Source organism: Lutjanus erythropterus, chromosome 19 (assembly GCF_056507025.1).
Source record: "Lutjanus erythropterus isolate fLutEry1 chromosome 19, fLutEry1.hap2, whole genome shotgun sequence".
NCBI lineage: Eukaryota > Metazoa > Chordata > Actinopteri > Lutjaniformes > Lutjanidae > Lutjanus > Lutjanus erythropterus.
The window spans coordinates 17108682-17123431 of NC_139335.1; the positions used below are offsets into that span (position 1 = coordinate 17108682).

The following is a 14750-nucleotide window of genomic DNA, read 5'->3' on the forward strand; positions in this document are numbered from 1 at the left end:
CCACCTGATGTCAGCACTAACATCAGAGCTGTAGACTGCTCAGTCAGCCAAACATTGTTTTAAACTTTAAAAACATTACTCTGCATGTCATCTATTATTATTATATATATTTTATAATAATACAAATTAATAATATTAATAATATGACAAAGGTAAAGAAAAAATGGTGACCTGGATGTGGTTTTACCTCCCTCTCAGGAAGAGGTTCATATTACGTTTGCAGCTACAGAGGCAGCTGGCTGAACCTGAAATCCAGTTCAGTCCAAAACAAATCTGTCCTACTTGTCTCATCATGGACTCATAATAATAAACAATAAACTTTCAAAGCCAGAGTTAGAAGGTGCTCCACAAAATAAAGATAGAGATATAATACCACAATTTAAAAGAACATTAAACACAGAAAAATGCAAAAAAGATGGAGATAGAAAAACAAACCGTGACGTAGTCGGGTTAATAAATAAGATGAAAACCAGTGTAGAGCCAGTAGAGTCAATAGAAAGAGTAACTTTAATATTTAAAAGCAAGAATATAGACATAAATTAATCATCAAAGCACTGATTTTTTTTTAGTTTAAATAAACTCATTTCAGTTCTCTGCATATCAGTCATTATGATCCCTTTACATAAAGCCTCTCAAAAGTGTGAAAATAGAATGCATTGCTACTCATTTTCTGCATCTAGCACACCAAATATTGCATGTAAAGGCCATTGTTGATGAATAAAACTTTAAAATGTCACAAGTAATCTTTGGAAAAGTTTCATCAGTCTTACATTCACAGTTACTGGCTGGTATACTTGGCTGGCTTACAGAATCATGAGAAGTCTTTTACAGTCTCAAACACTATTAATAAATCTCAATAAATGTCAAACTGATGAGACGGTGATTGTGTTATCAGTGACGATACCCTGCAGATGATAATGATTGCATAATAAAAGACATTGAGACGGGTCCTCTGTTCTTGTTGTACAGTGAGGCCATCATTAATCAGAGCACTGGTGCTCCCTGATTGGGCTTTTTTCCCAGAACTCTTCATGCACTGTCCGCACCTTCAGCAGCACAAAGAAACGTCTACATGTCCAGTAGCACTCTCCTCTGATGGCTCACCTTACTGTCCATCAACCTTATCTGTGGAGAGGGGAGGAGAAACGGGTTTATGTCAGAGTAGAGCCATATCACAGGCCGTGCCAAAGATTAACTCAGTTTGGCTCTGTATTTCAGTGAAATTAAAGAGGCCGTTCTAAAAGTCAGGGTCCAAATTGCAGCGTTTTTTTCTCTGAGGACTGCTGGTGATACATACAAGTCCACCTTGCCAGAACAATGGTTATTTATAGAGTAGCTGGTCAGTTTAAATATCCATTTACTATTTGGCCAGTTGTCACAAAAGTTAATAATGCACTCTGTTTATGACCAAGATAAGTCCTGAGTGTGACTTTTTTATTTAAAAAAATAATGTTCTGCATTTCTTGCTACTCATCAGCCAACATATATGCAGATACTGCTATGTATATCTACAATAGGCTAATATTGGCTGATATATTGGCCCAGCTGATTTATCAGTCTAGGTATATACGTTATCTCTGCTGTACAATATGTATAATGTATAACATGTAAATATGTATAATATAAACGTATAAATGTGTATATATGTGTATATATGTGTATAAATATGCATAACTAGGGCCAAAATTACACACAGCCAATGTAACAGGGCATAAACAGTAGCTGCAACCTGGGGTGATATGATCCGACTGTCGTACCTTTAGGGATGAACTTCAGTGAGCTGCTGAATATTCAGAAGCGAGACTGCCCTCTGGCTGGTCCATCATTTACAAACTCATGGCCAAGTCCATTTCCACATTTCCCACACCGCACCTGGAACAACACGTTATACATCCAAATCAAGATTTTGTGCATTTCCATAGAGCTCGCACTGAATCCTTTAAACACATCCTTCACTAGTCTATTAAGGGTCATGTACCTACACCTAGTGACATACAGTTGTTTATTCTGAATATACAAGTAGGAAATTGTGTGTTGGCTGGTCTAGAATATATTTAACTTAAACTAAGTGTCCTCTGATAGATTGAATAAATCGTTGTTCTACTGTACCTTATATGCCCCAGGTCTCTCCTCATGTTTGGACACACTATCCTTATGGACGGTCTCTGTGAAGGCTGGCCAGGGAGACGAGTGCTCATACTTGGAGCGGCTGGAGAACAGCTGGTGATCACACTTGGAACATACATAAACCCCTGAGGAGTAAACAATTAGAGATGATGGCTGGTTTGTAACATGACAAAAGAACTACTTTAATACGAGTCTTGTAAGTATGACCCTAGCACCGCTAAGGGTGCTATGTTGTAGGGCTGGGCGATATGGCTTATAAATATTATCTCAATATTCTTATGCTAATCCATAATGTACAATATTTATCCCGATACACATTTTCTCTAAAGGGACATATTGTCTCACAGTATATGATGCATTGCTGTAGACTGAACTATCCAACAGTATATAAAACAGTAAAAAAGTCAGCTCAGCCTTAAATGTTTCTACAGCAGTAAAATGTAATCTATACATTAAAGGGCAACTACATCCATTTTTGGGTTTTGGAGGGTTTCTATATCATTCTGTAGCTTCCCAGTTGTGTTCCTCGTGGTTATAAATTCATAAATTCAACTTTTGGTCACAAAAAACATAGGTTTTTGGGTCAAAATATCTTTATTCCAAGCCATTCTAAACACTTTTCCAAATGTGACATGGCATGATGATTTTTTAAATAGATAACAAATAATACTGTCAAAATTCATGAAATAACTGCGACACTGAGCCACAGGAAGAGTACAAGATAAGTGGTCTATTTGATGCAGCCTCATGAAAACACCATTCATTAACACGTTCAGGTCTTTTCTAAGATAAACCAAGGGCAATCAGTTGTTTTAGATCAACACAAACAAAATGTTCCTGGATGCTGATCTAGTTAATCAAAACAAGTCTGGAAATGAATGATGTGTGAGAGCTTGAGTGGCCCGTAGTGCAGAGGGCTGCACATGGAGATTTTATATTATTTTATTATACTTTAAACTGATTGTTGTTGCATTGAGATGTGAGATAAGTGTTAGTTTAAAGTCTCATGTGATCTGAGAATACCCAATTTCGTAACGAGTCGTTATGCAACCTGGACATGGGTTTCAAAAGTTAACTAGGTTACTCAACAAAGTTTTATTTAAGTAATTCCATGACTATTAGTTCAATTTCCAATCCACCAATACTACAGTGTCAGCCTCAAGTAATAGTGTTTTAGTAGCCACAGCCTACAAGGATAAGAGTGGATAAATAACATGGCTGTTTGTAAAGTTCTAACATTATAATATTACAATAGATACTTTTATTCTCTAAACAATACCCGTTATGCAGAAATTCTGAATCAAGTACAAACAATTAAAGACTAAGAGAGGATTGGACTCTACTTCACTGCTTTTTGTAAGGACTAAATGGGCGTTTCCATTAGAAAACCAGAGAAAAGAATGGCGATGGAGTCGCCCTTCAGTGTCACAGTAATATATTTTGTTATAATACTTACATTTTTTTAACCTTAGAACTTTTACTTGTAGTGAAGTTCAGGCTGAGACAAAAATTGAATGTCACTGAATTTTTGACCAAATATCTCTTATTGATATTTATCAATATTGTAACAAAATTGTAGGGATGACTATTGGTGCTTTCACAAAATATTAAGAAAATTAGATTTTTGATGAATAATTATCGGCAGTTTCAGTATAGTGACTTTTGGTTACTTCCCAATCATTATATACTGTATGTTTCTCCACTAAAAACAAACATTTGAACAGCAAGAACAGCTAGTAAATTCAGAAAATCACATCACTTTCCTGTAATGCAGCCTTTAAACACAGAAAAAGACAACACTTAATCATTGTTATGGAAAATGTTGTGATGTTTGTATTAGTTAGAGGCACAGTTCAGTCATTATCTTCTTGCCGTCATGCTGAATAAAGATCAGGTTTAGCCAGTTTTTAGTCCACAAAACAATGCTGGAGTTTCACAGAAAAACTGTGTTGCAAGATCACCCAAACAATGTAGACGGTGTGCATGCGCACATTAACATGGCAAGAAACATGGTGTAAATGACATCTTTAAAGTCAACTTGACATGTCAGGGCTTTAGAAAACTTGGATTATACTAGATGAGTGGTATGGAAGCAATTTATGTTTTTTTTTTTATGATTGAAAACTGCTCACTATTCACTTAAATTCTGCAACACTGTTTTCCCGTAGATAATGACTGACTTTTCATTTTTAGGTGAGCAATCCCATATAAGTAACAGCAAGGAAAACTGGACAAAAAACAAAAAAAAAGAGGTAAAACAACACAAAACAATTGAGAAATAAAAATCAATAGGTGGACGTTGAATTTGGATGCGTTTTATGCAACTTTTGCAGGGTGGCAGTTTGTTTTTTTTAAATTCTTTGTGTACATATATACATACACATTTCTATACACATGTCGTTGCTGTTGTTGTTTTTCGTATATTTATTTGTGTTCAACTGATTGTTGTTCCATTGATTTCTGTCATGTTAGGAGATGTGAGATAAGTGTTAGTTTAAATGTTTTGACAGGGGAATGCCCAATTTTGTAACGAGTCGTTATGTAACCTGGACATGGGTTTCAAAAGTTAACTAGGTTACCTAACAAGGTCTTACTTAAATATTTCCAAGACTAATAGTGTTTTTTATCAGCCACAGCCTACAAGCAAAAGAGTGGATAAATAACACGGCTGTTTGTAAAGTTATAACACGATACAATGAATGGTTACTGTTAGCTAACAGTGGCTAGCTAGCGGTAGTTATCATTAACTCTACTTTCTCTTGAAAGTCTCTAAACAATATCCATTATGCAGAAATTTTGAATCAAGTACAAACAATTAAATTCATGAGGGTACCTGGTTTAAAGTGGTCTTTATAGACCTCTCCACCGAAGAAACTACAAAACGACATCCCCCTTCTTTCAGCAGACTATTTACAGACTGTAACCAGTAACCTGCTCTGCAGAGTTTAAGTACTCTGGACGAGCGCAAACATTGGCTGGAAACAACAGGACTTCCGGTTTGAGTGTCTGGCCTTCAAAATAAAACTAGAGAACTACATCAAAATTACAAATGCTTGAGCTTGTCTATAAGATTTTGCATGGCTTGGCTCCCCTTATGAGAGACTGACACATAATTTAAGTTAATTTAAAATCCACTTTATGGAAAAAGCACTTTATGTTTCTTATGAAGTATGCTGTGCTACATGTACCCTGCAGCCTGGCTGTTCCTGTTTTAATGTAATATATGTGTCTGTCAAGCTGTCATTATATCTGCCCAGGGACTACAATTGAAAATTAGCTGAGATGGTTGTGCTGGCACATTTACAGACATGTTTATTAATGCGCACTGTCCCTGTAACTTTAAACTTAATAGATACATATAAATAAATAAATAAATAAATAAATAAATAAAAAGTAAGGCTTCTGAACTTTATTTTTCTAATTTAGTTTAATTAAGTGTCAATCTATCATACTCCATTTCACAATTTAGAGCTGCCACTTTAAAAAGGAGTTAAAATTCCAGTTTCCATTACATGATCAATTTAGATTAAGGTACAGGTGTGTAGTTTTTTTTTTCAGTTTGTGCAATTATTCACAGTTAATCTAATAATATTTGATCTTCTCTTGCACTTTTAGATCCAAAAATACAACAAAAAAGTTAGCTTTTTTCCTATTTATTATTGCACGATCAATGCAACAATAAATATAAACATTACCTATTAGTAATCTCGCTTTATGTATACAGCATTAAACAATGTTTCTAGTTTTACATAATCTTATAATTTATATATAATTTATAAATACAGTTGATTAAATTTAGGTTGTTGCCATCTTATTTCTTTTTTCCATTCGTATGTTGTCGCTTGGCTGCAAATACTTATCCATCCTCCTGTGGAACTGACGCTTTTATCCTGAACAACTCAAACCGGAAGTGATATTGTTGCCGCTACGGGGTGTCAAACTATGAGGATTGACAGGTTGAGCTAGGTTAGCTGAGTTTGTGTCCTCGCCAGCCAGCCACTATTGCGGATGTTTTTTGTGCCACAACTGTCTCTGGAGACATGGACAGCACAATGTTTCAGCTGAGGTCGTTCGTCCATCAGCGGCTGTACGCAGCAGCGGAGGAGATCCTCGGGGAGGTGGAGAAAACCATAACGTTAGCTCTGTACGAAGCCGAAGTTAGTCGATCTAAAGAGGAGGTTGAAAGTCTGCGGCACCAGCTGGACCTTCTGCGAAAGAAACCAGGTTTGGGACTCTGGTTAAACGTGCTGCTTAGTTGCGCTTTACACAACTATATTTAGTGGCGTGGTGGTAGCTGAAGAAGTAGCTAACTATAATGTTGTAGCTATGGATGTTCCTCCCCGCTTGGCCACGCATGCGCACATGCACTCAGTCTCCTCAAACTACTGAACCAGCTCTGCTGCAGAAGTAGTAGAAATATTTAAATACTGTAAATCTTCAGAGTACTGTGGGCAGCACTTTTCCATAACTTCTCAGGAGAGTTAGGCTTGAATGCCCATGCAAATTTGAGTTTTTAACATTGTGTTTATCGATAGATGTCCTTATTTTGTTTTTAAGCCAAGAACTTCTAACAACAGTGTGGTGGTTCATTGGCTTAACTATTTGATATAATGTTTGTTAATTTTGACTAGGGCTGTGCAATTACTTGCAATTGCAATAAAATCACAATTTGGCCAAGTGCAATATACAAATTGCACGACCAGAACCAAATAGCAATTTTTTTTTAAAAAAAGGGAAAGTGTATGAGAAAACAGCATTATAATGAGGTACAGTAATAAAAAAAAAGTGTTTGGTACAGACCTCAATAAATATCACATCATCATGATTTTAATTTAGTTTTCATAGAGGTAAAGGGTTAAAGACAGGATTGTTTGAAACTACTCAGCAAGCAAGTATTTCAACTTAGCATGTGTCCGTAACCTCTGATGACATTTCATGGCCATTTTATGATTAAGTACAGTAAATTACATATTTATCCTTTAAAAACTAAAATATTTACTATGAGGCCGTTTGTTTAAAAAATTAATTTGTAATATAATGATAATTTAAATGAATTAGTCTGATAACTTTCCATGGACCTCTGGGTTTTAGACATTGCAGGCTGTTGGATAACTTTTCCTCCTATGTCTTTTTTTTAGCTGAAGAGCCTTCATTGACCAGCAGCACCGTGGAACGTGGAGATGAAAGTGACACCACACTGCTGCAGGAGAACCCAGGACCCTCAACACCAGAAGAGTCGAACTTCAGTCTGAGCACTGAGGTTCCAGGACCATCTCAAACCAGCACAAATGTGGACAGTAATAACTGGAACTACTGCTTGGTTGAGACAGACTTCAAGATGTCCAAGATAAAGGAAGAGCAAGAGGACCTCGAGGATGACAGTCAAACACAGGACATTGTTTTCTCCTCTTCTGAAACTGTGAAAAGCGAGCAAGATCAGACAGAGACGCAAGTGTCATACGAAATGCAGCCAGTTTCTTCAGACTGCTCTGCAGCCCAGAGTGAGGACAATGACAATGATGAAGAGGAGCTGGTGAACAGCGAAGGAAAGCAGACCAAAACGATGACGGAGACAGGAAAAATATTGCAAGGACAAAGTGGCAGCATTAATAAGAACAGCCAAGCAGCGTTGCCATTTGACAAATCTTCAGCTAAAAATGAAAAGGGCCGCAGTTTTTGCCATTTGTGTGGCAAGGGATTCCAGTACATCGGCTCTTTGATGAAGCATATTAAAACACACGATAACAAAATTGATTGCACTGTCTGTGGGATGACATACCAGAATACAGAGGAGCTGATAACTCATTTGAAAGGTCGTCACAACAAATCGTACTTTTGCAGTGTTTGTGGCAAGACTTTTGCCAATAACCGTTGTCTCCGGCTGCATGAAAGAATACACACTGGCATCAAAGAGTTTATGTGTCAAGAATGTGGCAAAACATTTTACCGAAGAGAGCATCTGATTGTTCATGTGAGGACCCACTCTGGGGAGAAACCATATCACTGTGATATTTGCGGAAAAGCTTTCAGTCAGAGCCAGAACCTTACGATTCATAAAAGAAGTCATTCAGGGGAGAGACCGTATCATTGTGGCCTGTGTGGCAAACTTTTTAACACTAGCAGTCACCTCAAAACACACATGAGATACCATTCAGGAGAGAAGCCGTACCCGTGTGATATATGTGGTAAACGTTTTCGCCAAAGTGGACAGATGACGAGACATAGGACCACACACACAGGAGAGAGGCCATATGCTTGTCATGTTTGTGGTATGAGATACAGGTTTGCACCTAATCTTAAGGTGCACCTGCAAACTCATGAAAAGGTGGCGGTTGAGTGAAAGCCGTTAACCAGATGGACCATCTCAGAGCTTGTATGTGACGTACACTAGAAATGTTTAGGTTGGCTTTACACGGTGAAACTTTCATACAACTTTATGTGGTTGAAACTTGAAACTAAGTTCCGATTGAGTTGCATGGTGTAGAGCCCTTTGCAACATACTTGAAATGTGTCTGAAACTCAGCAGGAACAGTTGCAAAATTCTCGAAACTGTGAAACTAGTTTCATGCAACAGCTAATCAAAATACTGGTAGCATCAAACTATGATGGGACAGCGTTCCAATTAATTGTAATTGATTTCAACTCAGCAACACCTTATATCAAAATGTACCAAAGAAAAGCATGAAATGGTCTTTTGGACACTTCAGAGGGAGATTAGTCTCATAGACTTCATGTCAGATTGATAATTTTGTCAACAAACAAACATGAGTAAGGTAAAGTTTGTTAACATTGTTAGCAGGTGACTAACATTACTGTTAGATTAATTCTAGCTATGTTTTTAAATAAAGTATGATGAAAGTCAGAGTTGTCTAACATACCATCACATATCAAGCTGCAATTTCATACTGATGTTCGAAGGTGGCAACAAAGAGATATTTATTTATTTTCCTTAAATCAAAGGGTGAATACACTCCAAAACTAATTGGATTAAACTCCTTTAATAGAGTGAAATGATCCATTGGTCTCTCTCTTTTAAGTAATTAGAAGGTTGTGTTTTTTCCTCCAGCATGTCCATAAGCATTATTGCACTGATAGCTCTCTTTGTGTTCTCCGGTACAGACATTATGAAACTAAGTAGCCAGTGCCAGAAGAAAAGGCAATGCAACACGTCCAAATTGATAATATCATACAAGAAAATGATTTAAAATAAGAAACAAAGATGCATATGTAGTTGCAATGTCATATCCCACTATATACCCATTATAATTTAGAGAGAAAACAAAAAAGAAACCCCAAACAAAATCAATCTAGTTAATTTGTGCTGCATCTGATGGAAAGTTCTTCACTTTGCAACCTGCGCCTAGTTGTGTGAACGTTTCACCGTGTACAGGCTGCCTTACATGCACGATGACATAACTCAGCTGGTGACTGTTCATGAGTTTAACTACAAATCATATGTAGACAACTCAAATACTACCAACTATCAACCATTTCTAATAGCACTCCGTGAGTTGTTAGTTTGACTTGGTAAATGTCATGTAGCTACTGGCATCAGTGCACACTGAGGTACTGGTGAGATAAGGCATCTCACCGTGAACATTTAGTCACTTTTTTCTATCTGCAGATTAACATTGGGCAGAGCGGTCATGGAAATTCGTTGGGGTTATTATATTTCATGAACAGTTATTTTTAAGGCAAGATACAACTGCAACAACATAATTTTTTTCATGCTCTCATCAATTTTGCCTCCATAAGATGTCTTCTTTTAGATGAAAGAAAATGTCCAAAATACACATTTAGGTGTTTATTTTAAATTCGAATTTCTGTTCTGGACAATTCTGCAGATTACTGCGTATTTAATTAGATGATCCTCATTTGCATAGCTTAAATATCAGAAAAATGTGGGCACAAAAAATACTTCGGTAACAAACTGACCCTGCCTCTTTCGTTCAAAGGTCAGTCTGATTGGGAAATTGCAAGGCTCTTTAATGGCAGTTTTGGAGAGTGGGTTTGATTGATCCTGTATTAATTCAGATAATGATAAGTGCTTGGCGAAATAATACAAGAAGTAGGAGGGGAGGGATGCTTCTCGGCTGTAGTGACTGCAAAGACAGTGACAGAGATTAAAGGGATAGTTTGGAGTATTTCTGGTGGGTTTGCATGAGGTACAACTTAAGAGTGGAAAATTATGTAGCCTACAGAGAAAGAAATTCAGCCCTGGACTGGTGAAGGGAGAGTGGAGGAGCTTACAATGCTGTGGCGAAGCAAAACCCCTGTCTGTATTTTAATAGCCATTTGTGCACAAGCTTTTACTACAAGCAGAGAGAAGTAGAAAACAGCAGTTGTAGCTCCACTTCCTACATTACTTTATGCTGTTTACAAAGTTCATTAGTTCATTATTTAAATTTATGTACATTAAAATATCCTCTGCTTCTGTGAAACCAGACTCCATTCTAAAAGCAACTGTTTTATGCTTTTCACAATAAAAACTTTCATGACACCATCACTCGTCTGATTCATTCTGACCTACAAGAACAATCAGCACACACAACTTTCTTTTTTGTGAGAAGATCAGCTATTTCTGTAGTTGTTCTTAATGCCTGCCACCAGGTCTAATTCTCCTTGAAATCAGATGATACAAGCCTGCATTTACATTTTACATCAGCCTACCCATCTGATCATCTGCTCAGAACTGAACCAAAAATATTTTCACGGACAATGTGAGAGATAATAATAACAAAAAGTTTAAAAAATAAGAATAATAGTTTGTGACTGATATTAAGAAGTGTAAGCTATGGTAGTGTGTCTGTTGTACATAATTTTGAGCTTTATATGTTTTATATTTGCCTTGCAGTTTTTTTTTAATTTTAAGTTGATAAAGGAAAAAATGTTTTGAATAAAATGCTGTCAGGTGAAAGCGGAACCAAAGCGCTCCGGACCGTTTACTGTCGGAACTGAACCACTGTGACACCCAGTGGAAGAAAACAAGACGCGCGCGAGTTCCTTTAGCGGCATCTGTCGGTTCAGTTACCCAAGAGACTGTATCCTGGTGGTACCGCAGTTTGTGATAAATCAGCGATGTCTTCAGTTGATCGTTTGAGAGATTTTGTTAATGAGCGACTAACAGCAGCAGCTGAAGAAATATTCGGAGTTTTTAGAAAAACCATCGTTGAGTACGAGGAGGAAATCGACCGTCAGCGCAAACTGCTGGATATCTTCTGGAAACCTGAAGTAAAGTTACACAGAATAGGTGCGTACAGCTTTATTATTGTGATACCACAAAGCAGTAACTTATATAACATTTATATAAGAATTTATATTAAGAAAAAAAATACAATCACTTACGGAATAAGCGGTTACAGAAAATGAATGAATGAATGAATTATCAGGTGGGAAAGTAACAAGTTACAATTGCTCTCGTTACTGTAACAAAGTTGTGTGTTTGTGTACTTGTACTTTTTTGAGTATGTTTAATTTTACTTTTACTTAAGTTCTTTATTTACAAAAATACAAAATACAACACAGAGACCCCGGACTGTTTAGCACCCGAAGTGGTATATGAAGCAAGAAGGGGGAAAATCACTTTCAGAGCTTCAACAATTAGTGTCCTCAGTTCTCAAATGTATACTTAGTGTTGTGAAAAGAAACAAAGGTGTATCACAGTGGTAAATGTGCTCCTGGCCCAACTAGTTTGGAACATGTTCCAGGCAACAAATTCACAAGGCGTGTGTTTTTAGAAAAAACAAAAAAGATAATCAATTTGAACATTAAATACCTTGTCTCTTTACTACTTTACTATTCAGTTGAAAATAGGTTGAAACATTTTTTATTGTACTCCGTTTTTATTTACGTTTTCCAAAGCGTCCCACCTTTTTTGGAACTGGGTTTTGTATACATAAGATCTACAGTTTAATATAAAAGGATTATCATAATACAAAATACATGCTATTAAATGTGATGATCTCAGGTCAGCATGCAAAAACCACCCATCACTGTTTCACATCTAATGAGTAACTGTTGCTTTTTCTCTTTCGTAACTGCAGAACCTGCACTGATCAACAGTAATGTGACTGCGGACGAAGAGCTGCAGGACACTTCAACACAGCCCTCAACAACAGAAGAGTCTAAACCGATTAAATCTGAGGTTCTGGGCTCGACCAAAGTCACTGCAGATACAAAGAACAATGATAAGAACTATTGCTGTGTTCTCATTGACTTAAAGGAACCTGAGGATGAAAGTCTAATACAGGAGGTTCTTTTTCCTTCTCTTGAAGGTGTGAACAGTGAACAAGGTCAGCCAGAGGCAGATGTGTCTTACGTACAGCCTGTTTCTTCAGAGTGCTCCGCTGATGAAGAGTGGGTGCAGAGCAAAGGAGCACAGACAAAGAAGAAGAGACGAAAGGTCTTAAAAAGACAAAACGGCAGCATGAAGCGCAAACTGCTGGATATCTTTTGGAATCCTGAAGTAAAGTTACACAGAATAGGTGCGTAAAGCTTTATTATTTTGATACCACAACGCAGAGGAACTTATATAACATTTAAATAAGAATTTATATGAGTCACATGCTCCCCTAGGTGTTAACGACCCCATTAGGTTTAATACCTGAACTCCCAAACCAGTCAGGCAGAACTGAAGAAGCTTCTTGGATGAGAGGCGAAACGTCTTCAAGAACTCTATCAAGTCCAGTTGCCTACGACAACCCTTGATACGAATACCATGACCTGGATGACTGAGAATATTCACAGACATGTAACTGTTGCTTTTTCTCTTTCGTAGCTGCAGAACCTGCACTTACCATCAGTAGTGTGACTGCGGAGGAAGTGCTGCAGGAGACACCAGAGGAGTCTAAACCGAGTAAATCTGAGGTTCTGGGTTCGACCAAAGTCACTGCAGATACAGAGAACAATTCTCTTGAAGGTGTGAACAGTGAACAAGGTCAGCCAGAGGCAGATGTGTCTTATGTGCAGCCTGCTTCTTCAGAGTGCTCTGCTGATGAAGAGTGGGTGCAGAGCAAAGGAGCACAGACAAAGAAGAAGAGACAAAAGGTCTTAAAAAGACAAAACGGCAGCATGAAGCAGAGGGGTCAGACGGTGTTGCCTGATGGAGACTCTTCTGCTAAAAGTCAAAATGGGCGGGGTGTTTCTCCCATATGTGGAAAGAGTTTCCTGTCCAACCACAAAAAGCAAGTAAAAACACGTAAGAAGACAAATGAAACTACAAAGATGAGTACTTCTCGAGGAGCACAAAAGAAGCGTTTTGCTTGTGATGTTTGTGACAAGAAGTTTAAAAACTCCAGTGGTCTAGAAATACATTCAAAGCTACACAAAGGGATCAGAGACTTTAAATGTCAAGACTGTGGGAAAAGCTTTGTCCAAAAAGAGCACCTGGTTGTGCACATGAGGACTCATTCAGGGGAGAGACCCTATAGTTGTGATACATGTGGGAAACTATTTTACACCCGTGGTCATCTCAAAACACACATGAAACGGCTTTCGCAAGAAAAACCTTCCCACATGTGTGACATTTGTGGTGAGATTTTTTGCCAAAGGAGACAGTTGGTTCAACATCGGGACACACACATTGCAGCGGGCACTGAGTAACCTCTACCTGTGTGGAAAAACCTGTAAGATCTTTTAGTAAAAAACACTGATAGTGTGATTTTATACTGCAATTTTACGCAAAAACAGCTGTTAAGAAAATATTACTGACCAACATGTTCACCTTAGTGGGAAATATCATATAGAAATTCATGTAACTCACTTGCCTGATTTGTCTTGCTGGGAGATGTAGTTGAAAATAGCCTTCCGACATCCTGAAATTTTGTATGAAATCTGAAGCCATTCACGTCACAGTCTCACAACTCCTAGCTGTGATTTCAAATCCAGATCATAAGCAGTTTAAGAATAAGAATTTCTTCTTTCAGGAGGAAATATTTGCCTCACCAGGCTTAATTTTTTTATCTCAGGCTGCTAGCTAGTGAAGCCAAAATATGCATCGCATCCTCTGCTCATGGAATAGTGTTCACTCATGCTCTACTTTGGTTCTACTTTCAGTCCAACCACATGTGTGAATAAAGCAGCCTTAAATAAGAATCAGCTTGTGGCTCGATTGATTTGTACCTCATCAGATCCAGGACAAAAGAGTCTGTCTGTTCAGTGAGTTTTTTCAATAATGACTAATTTTGTCATCTGTAAAATGAATTAATCTATCCTACTGCAAATGAAGGGCAGCTGACTGCATCACCATGCTGCTCCAAAAGAAACATTTCTTCTTCTGCATTTTGACCAGCAGGTGGCAGCAGACACGCCACAGTTATTCTCAATGAATTGCTCACAGCTGTCAGTAACATTAGCTGATACTGAGAAGTAATCAAATACACATAATTAAAATCATCTGGGGAGGATTAATGTACAGGCCAAGCCAAACTGCAGCTCAGGGACCCAACATGTACAGGGGCCTTGGTTTGGCCGGACTATCTGTAATCAGTTCAATTTATTTAAAAAATTAAGCAGCTGTTGGCCACAGTATGAAGCCTCGATCTTAAGGTCAGTTTGGTTTTCAAATAGAGGGTTAATAGCTGTTACCAGCTCACAGATGTACTGTGAATGCCTTTTCCTGTGGC

General features: G+C 37.7%; 3 protein-coding genes across 3 annotated transcripts; 2 read left to right on the plus strand and 1 right to left on the minus strand.

Annotated features, from left to right (window-relative positions):
• Positions 1 to 484: 484 nt before the first annotated feature.
• LOC146309584 (methionine-R-sulfoxide reductase B1-A-like) lies at positions 485 to 5051 on the minus strand. The gene is made up of 4 exons (XM_084743900.1): positions 4961 to 5051; positions 2110 to 2252; positions 1758 to 1872; positions 485 to 1125 (listed from the first exon to the last, which is right to left on the minus strand). Exons 1-4 carry the CDS (start codon positions 5013 to 5015, stop codon positions 1106 to 1108), a joined length of 333 nt encoding a protein of 110 aa, XP_084600026.1. The 5' UTR covers positions 5016 to 5051; the 3' UTR covers positions 485 to 1105.
• A 782-nt stretch (positions 5052 to 5833) lies between these two features.
• LOC146309585 (uncharacterized) lies at positions 5834 to 9351 on the plus strand. Its single transcript, XM_084744202.1, has 2 exons — positions 5834 to 6351; positions 7266 to 9351. The coding sequence occupies exons 1-2, from the start codon at positions 6168 to 6170 to the stop codon at positions 8465 to 8467; spliced, it is 1386 nt and encodes a 461-aa protein (XP_084600328.1). The 5' UTR covers positions 5834 to 6167; the 3' UTR covers positions 8468 to 9351.
• Positions 9352 to 12100: 2749 nt separating this feature from the next.
• On the plus strand, positions 12101 to 13907 carry LOC146309586 (uncharacterized). Its single transcript, XM_084744182.1, has 2 exons — positions 12101 to 12611; positions 12905 to 13907. Exons 1-2 carry the CDS (start codon positions 12101 to 12103, stop codon positions 13726 to 13728), a joined length of 1335 nt encoding a protein of 444 aa, XP_084600308.1. The 3' UTR covers positions 13729 to 13907.
• Positions 13908 to 14750: the final 843 nt, after the last annotated feature.

Bases quoted from the DNA above. Each gene is read 5' to 3' on its own strand.
- LOC146309585 (XM_084744202.1), top strand. From the start codon at position 6,168: ATGGACAGCACAATGTTTCAGCTGAGGTCGTTCGTCCATCAGCGGCTG. The intron at 6,352-7,265 runs GTTTGGGACTCT...TCTTTTTTTTAG, and splicing joins CCTTCTGCGAAAGAAACCAG to CTGAAGAGCCTTCATTGACC.
- LOC146309586 (XM_084744182.1), top strand. From the start codon at position 12,101: ATGCAAAAACCACCCATCACTGTTTCACATCTAATGAGTAACTGTTGC. The intron at 12,612-12,904 runs GTGCGTAAAGCT...TCTCTTTCGTAG, and splicing joins AGTAAAGTTACACAGAATAG to CTGCAGAACCTGCACTTACC.